General features: G+C 37.0%; 1 protein-coding gene across 1 annotated transcript; it reads right to left on the reverse strand.

The window, feature by feature from the left end:
- Window positions 1-432: 432 nt before the first annotated feature.
- LOC104546375 (guanine nucleotide-binding protein subunit alpha-14-like) lies at window positions 433-6745 on the reverse strand (the record flags this gene model as incomplete). The annotated part of the gene is given in 6 exon segments (XM_010191753.1): window positions 433-623; window positions 1571-1724; window positions 3022-3151; window positions 4544-4580; window positions 4583-4671; window positions 6591-6745. Coding segments are annotated over 6 exon segments (756 nt in total), but the record flags the coding sequence as incomplete, so codon positions are not given.
- Between the last annotated feature and the right edge of the window lie 504 nt (window positions 6746-7249).

Genomic DNA, 7249 nt, shown 5'->3' on the forward strand with positions numbered 1-7249 from the left:
GTCTTTCAACTACATTGCTCAGAACAAGAATATAAAAATATGTAGCGCTAACTTGTCATTTTTAAGGCATCACTGTCTGAAATTTATGAGCTATGATTGCAAATGCTAAATTTTAAAAAAAAAAGAAAAATCTTAAGAAAATGCAGCAATGTACTAATGCATATTCTTCTAAATATAATTAACTCCCACATCTGTCAAAAAATAGCTCACAGAGAAAACAAACATGGGAAATAATTAGTACAATATTTAAAATCTATAGCTTAAAAAGCAAACTTTGAAATTAATTCTTCACAGTTCTCTTAATCCATACGTTTTCAGTAAATAGAAATCTTCCATTTCTGTAAACGGTATTTAAAGAGACACCTTTTTTTAATCAACACAGGCTGTGCCATGAGTAAACCACACTTCGTGGCTGCAACCATGTTTTTTTCTTTAAACCAGGTTGAACTCCCTCAGGTTTATTTGCAGGATTGTGTCCTTGACAGCAGCAAAGACAAAATGAGTATTTTCCATGTCTGTGGCACAAGTGAAGTGGGAATAGATTCCTTTCTCCTTGTCTGGATTCTCATCCTGATACAGCTTCAAAATGAAGTCTTTGGCAGCTTTGACATCTTGTTTAGGTCCTAGTCAAAAGCAGTTAGTGATTTTTGAACAGATAAAACCCCAGATCAAGGAAGAAATATATGGCTGGTATTGTGACAGGCTAATTTCACATTTAAAGGTGAAATTGCCTTAAAGGCGTATTCCATTATTGGCATTTTCTCATTCATATGTTAGTGGAGCAAAAACTGTTACAATACTGCTTTCTGAAATGTGTGGAATATGCTTTTTTCAACAGTAAACATTACGGGTCAAAGTATTTTTTTATAAAAACCTATGCAAGTGAAATTACCCAGCATATATTAATAGTCGTCTACATTATTGTAGTATGTCAAGGACCATGAGAGAAATTAGATTTTCTAAAACGCGGAGTAAAGAGGAGTCTTTTTGACTAGAGAGGGACGTACATTTTTTCGGTAGCTATTAAATATTATAATTCTTTTCATTCAATGTGATACATGCCTCACAGAATGTATTACTTTCATCATTCTTTTGGTGACTTTTAAGTATCAGTAACATTTGTTAGAAAAGGTACTCAGGCTGCTTTTTAAATTTGGATTTTAGATAGGTAACAAGCAATGAATGCAAAACTACAATTTTTTCTATATAAAGAGTTGGATTAATAGCCATATTCCCAGAGTTTCCCCAGTATCTTGTCTCTTAAGATCAAAGGTGAAAAAGGTACTTCTTCTTGTAAATAAATACTGATTGTGCCACTTTAATGGTAACAGAATGGCTGCAAGAAATCTCTTGAGACTGTCCACAATGCTCCAGTAAAACAAACAAACAAACAACAAAGTTCCAGTAAAACTGAGTAACTTAAGTTTGTATTTTAAGGGACAGAGTAGAAAAGCATGGATATAAAGTCTACTGCATAACTCCACTTTCCCTGTTCAATTTAACAAGGAAAAACTAACTGGTTTAAATATGACTTTTAGCTTTGTGGAAATAGTCTGGGATAAATGCTTGCTTGTGTATTCTGCAAAGTAACTAATTGGATGGGAATACATTATTTTCTCTTCTAGAAGATCTTTTTTATTTAAAAACGGAATGACTGAAGAATTTAGAAACCAGAGATATGTAATGATAGTTTTAAATGAGGCCTTGCTTTCTTCCATTTGATTCTACAAAAACAAAAATGAATATGAAGTTACGCTCTCTAGACAGTAGCATATACAAATTGCATCAGCCAGTGATCATAAAGGATTTTTTGAAAGCTTTAAAAAATTACTTTTATTAACTGTAATTGCAATGCAGTGGTTGATCATGACTCTGCATGTTCTACATCCTTTTACTCTTTGGATTTTGGATCACTGCTATAAATAGGATGATGCATCTGAAATCAAGATAAGCCTTAATAATAGAAATTATTTGAATTCTTGTTCGAGTTCATGAGCAGCTGTGGACAGCGGCCCTGTGAAAGGCTGTTCTGACCTCAGGCAGAGCTGAAGCAGGTTGTACCAGGTCAAATTCCCAATGTTAACATACTGTAACATAGGACAAAAGTATATGTACTCATCTATACTAGTAATAAAGTCTGTCCACTTCAAGAGACATCTAAGAAACACCACATTTAGCAGTAGCTGTTCGGAGTTCCGGGGGACAAACTTGTGATAGTTCAGTATTTATTTCCTAATGTCCAAAGTGAGCATAACAGAATGTTCAGCATGGTGAAAGGAAAAAAAAAATTACATTTACTGAAGTTGTTCATGCATCAAAAGATGAGGGGAAACTTTGAAAACTCTATCTCAGCTACAATGGATGTAAGCAAGTGAAGCAGGGTATGCTTTTCACAGTTCAAACACATGTTGAGAAAGTTATCTGTAAGGGCTCTGGGACTTTGGAGTTCAAATGGTATTAAATGTTTTTGAAGGACATATGAAGGAATCCTATACTGCAAGATGTAAAGAAACCACTACCAAAAGGAAGGCAGTTCCACTAGTGTGCCTCTCTCTAATTGCCTACCGTTTTCTTTTTGCATCCTTCTCTACAACATCTGGCTAACTGCTGACGGAGAGAAAGGCGAACTCATATTTTCTAACCTTGGGAAGGAAGTAAATTTTAAGTTATTCTAATCTTTCTCAATTAATGCACAGGTTAATTCTGAAACATCAGAGACTTAAAAAAAAAACAACCTATGACTAAGGTAGTTTTACTTGCTCAGAAATATTGCTGATACATTCTCTAACAGTTGACATGGCTTAAGTGATTTAAAATGTTTTTAAATTATGTTTTATCTGTTAAGGCAGAATTCAATTTTACAGGCAGGCTGGTAATTTAATACAACTTCGAGACTGCTTGATCAGCTTCATAATGTAATTCTAGTATTTGCCAGTGCTTTTATGAAGACATGTGAAAGCTGTCTTTCTCAAAAAGCACACATAATTTTTACACTTTTATTTAGATACCCCCACTCCTTACCTCTTTGTCACATTCTGCCAAGACTTGATCATATTCACTTAAAGCTACCAAGAAAATTATGGAAGTAACACTTTCAAAGCAATGGATCCACTTCCTTCTTTCTGACCTTTGGCCACCTACATCCACCATCCTGTTAAACAGAAATAGAGTCAAAATATTAGTCATTTTCATAAAATATTTCAAGTATATTCAAAGGTCTTATAATAGATCATCTACCTGAGATAAGCTTGAATGGTACCTTGTGCGTTCGGTTTAATATTTAAACTTTATTCAGATGCTGTAGTGCTACAACTTCCACTGTTCTTTTGTGTTGTGGATTAGTCCCAGTGGGAAGCTCAGCACAATGCAACTGCTTGCTTACTACTGTGCCACACCATGGGTGAACAGAGGGAGAGGAGAGGAAGTGTAAAAGCAAGAAAATGTGGGGCTTGAGATTAAAAACATAGTAATTGTTTAATAAGTGAAGGATAAGTGGAAGAGGAGATAAAGAATACAAAACAAATGATGCAAAGCCAATCTCTCACCACCTCCCATGGGCCCAACTAGTTACTGATGTCCAACCTCCCTAAAGCTCCCTCTTTTCACTTTTATCACTAAGCATGACATGATACGGTGTGAATATGCCCTTGGTTAGTTCAGGTCATCTGCCTGGCTGTGTCCTCTCCCAGCCTCTTGTGCACTCCCAACCTATTTACTGGAGGGTCAGAGAAACAAAGAAAGACTTGGCACTGTGCAAACACTGTCCAGCAAAAGCTAAAACACGGGTGTGTTATCAGTACTGTTTTGGTTACAAATCTAAAACACTGCACTATATCAGCTGCTATGCAGAAAATTAACTTTATGCCAGCCAGGCCCAGTACAAGTGTATAAGCCACTTGAGGAACAATACAAAATATAATTCTGGCTTTTGTTCTGTGTTTGTAGAAGTTTCAGCAAAGGCAGATGTGAACACATTCAATTTTGTTTACTCACACACTCCAAATTCTCCCTTGCTTCCCCCCCACCAAGAGTCCCAGTGTAGTCATATTTCACTCCTCAAAGCAATCAAAATGCTTACAAATATCCTACTTCCACATCAAATTCCTGTGGTGTTGCAAACAGTCAAGTTAGTCCCTCACATTTTATCCAGCTCAAAATGTTCCCTAGATCATACCATTTCCAGAAAAAAAAAGATAACCCAAAACCAAACAAAAAAAACCAACACACACACACACACACACACACACACACACACCCACACACACACACCCACCCCCGCCACCCAAGACCTCTTTTAATTAAACTAGTATTTCAGAATACACAGCAATTGGGCTGCTTGAATTGAAAAGCTTTTCTCATGTAAAGTACATTTAAAAAGGAACATTTTGAAACACCACTCAAGTTACTGTATTAACTTTGGAGGCTAAAAGGGCTGGAAATACATACAACACTCATTGAATGCAAAAGCGTAAAGGACCTTAAAAGTAAAGTTGCAGCAACTACTTTCATAATTGCATACTGAATCATTTGACAGCAGTCTTACCTAAATATAATATTTTCTAAATCAAAAGGATACTCATAATCCCTGTAGTTGGCACTCGGACTCTAAGAATATCTTGCTGAGTTGGCACAAATGAAGGCCCAGCAATATGATCAAGGTCAGTAAAATAACTGAAAAGTTAAACATACAACAGAAATAAGATTAATCACAGAGATTCAAAATCGAAGTACCAACCAGCAATCGAAGAAATACTCACAGAAAAGCAGCTGAACAGAAATTTAGTTTCATGTCAGGCCATGCAGTCATGCTTAATTTCATCCTCCTTTAGTCTTGTGCTTTTCATGGCCGGGATTAAATTCTAGGATGACATTCCTGTGCCTCAATAAACGAGCAGCGTGTGAGCAAGAGAAAATGAACCGATGCCTGGTATTCCTCTCTGCACTCTATCTTCCCACCACTAGAAGGCAACATTAGATCATCCAAAATCCTAACAAGGCATACAAAAAGTATAAGGTGCACTCCAAATCAGACATCACGGTTGTAGCACAAATCTTCCTTTATATAAGTGCTAATTGCCCCTTTTTCCTTTGGTGGAAAAGGGAGTGTGTTGATGTATTCTCCCCTTGCTGCTCAAACATCACTCACATTTGGGGTCTAAAATCAAAAATACTTACATTAATGTTACCACTTACGTGGAAAAGATTTCTCTTAAGCATAAGGAAACTCCTCCACTCCAGCAATGTAGCAAATTGCTACTGAGATATTAATTGTAATTAACAGTAAAAGAAAGATTTAATAAAATTTAAAATAAAACTGATTTTCAGTTGTGGAAGATTTCTTAGAAAATGAGGCTACAGTAGACCATTAAGTGGCACTCTTTTCCAATTTAGGATTATTTAAGAATAAGGCAGACAAACTTCTGTCAGGAATCATAATGCTTAACACACATGAATAGACTGCCTATGTATAACCATTCTGAATTAAAGTTTTCCATAAATGCCTAATCTAAATGTTTCTTGCTGAAATTTAACCCTGTTACTTCTCAACCTTGGCAGAAACAGAAATATAAATTTTCTGTTCTCATGAAACAATCATCTTTTCACAATTAAATTCTTTGAAAATTGTGGGAGAGACTTATCTTCATTCTTATTTATATCCTCCTAAACTTTTCACATGACTGAACTGACCTACTCACTTGTCAATATATTTTGTACAGCTGTGTGTCATGATTTCTCCCAACGGAAACTCAGTTATGCACCAGCTGTGTTGACCTCAGAACTGGGAGGGACGATGGTTCCAGTATGTTCAGAAAGCCTAAAATTAGTTTCTCCCATCACTCCTGCTTAGAATTGGTTGTGTACCACAGGCCAACAGAGGCACAGGTATAACTAATAAAATCAGAGTGAACTTGTCTCTTCATTATGAGCCAGGAGCATGCCCAGGTGGCCAAGGCGGCCAATGGCATTCTGGCTTGTAACAGTGTGGCCAGCGGAACTAGGGAACTGATTGTTCCTCCTGTACGCTGCACTGGTAAGGCAAAACCTCAAAAACTCACTACAAGAAAGATGCTGAGGTGCTGGAGTGCACCCAAAGAAGCTGGTGAAGGGTCTAGAGCACAAGTCTTACAAGGAGCAGCTGAGGGAACAGGGCCTGTTCAGCTTGAAGAAAAGAAGGCTCAGCTGCCTTCTGAGGTACCTTCAGTACTGCTCTCCACAAATACCTAGGAGGTTGTAGTGAGGTGGGGGTCAGTTTCTTCTCCCATGTAACTAGTGATAGGCTGAGAGGAAATGGCCTGAAGTTGCACCAGGAGAGTTTTAGATTGGATATTAGGAAAAATCTATTAACCAAAAGGGTTGTCGAGCTTTGGAACAGGCTGCCCAGGGAAGTGGTGGACTTGCCCTCCATGGACGTATTGAAAAGACCTGTAGATGCAGATGTGGCACTTAGGGACATGGTTTATTGGTGGACTTGGTAGTGTTAAGTTAAAAGTTGGACTTCATGATCTTAAGCATCTTTTCCAACCTAAATGATGCTGTGATTAACTTAATTAAAAGTCTGACTTGTCCTTATAATTATGCAGTGTACTTACTACTTAGCAGAGTCTGAGAGCTGGTACTCCCTCCGTCTGTCATAGCATTCTTGAATTGCTGGGTCTTCCCAGAGCTTCTTGATTGCTTCAAATTGTTTTCCTTCCAGCATTGTCACTTTATCCACTTCCACTTCTTTGATCATCTGAGCACTCTCCTAATCAATTAAATGATTACACTATTGTGAGAAAAGACTGTTGCTGGTATGCAGCACACTCTATATGTGGTATATGCTCCCCTTTATTATACTCTTCCCATCAATGAGATGAAACATCAGAAAGGAACCCAGGAGAAAAAAAGCAGTTTTAATCCTTGAATGCATTTAATTTTTCAAGTCAAATGACTATGTTTTAACCAATTTAGTCTGGCTTACTGTCATCCAGGTGTGATTTTTATTTTTAAAACCTGACAAATATCAGGAGCACTAAACCTACAAATTTTAAAATCACTAGATTTTAATACCAATTTGTAACAGTGGTAATGTTTCTAAAATTCTAGGTACTTTCTTCAGTACAGGTAGTTTTGGTATGTTTCTTCATTTGGTTTGTTTCAGGACAAACCAGAGGCTGACCTAGCATAAACATTCATCAAGCAGGCAACAAATTCCTACAAGTCATCTTCTGTTTAATGTCCATCTTAGTGAGATACAGCCAAGGTACTA

Source organism: Mesitornis unicolor, unplaced genomic scaffold, assembly GCF_000695765.1.
Source record: "Mesitornis unicolor isolate BGI_N332 unplaced genomic scaffold, ASM69576v1 scaffold6789, whole genome shotgun sequence".
NCBI lineage: Eukaryota > Metazoa > Chordata > Aves > Mesitornithiformes > Mesitornithidae > Mesitornis > Mesitornis unicolor.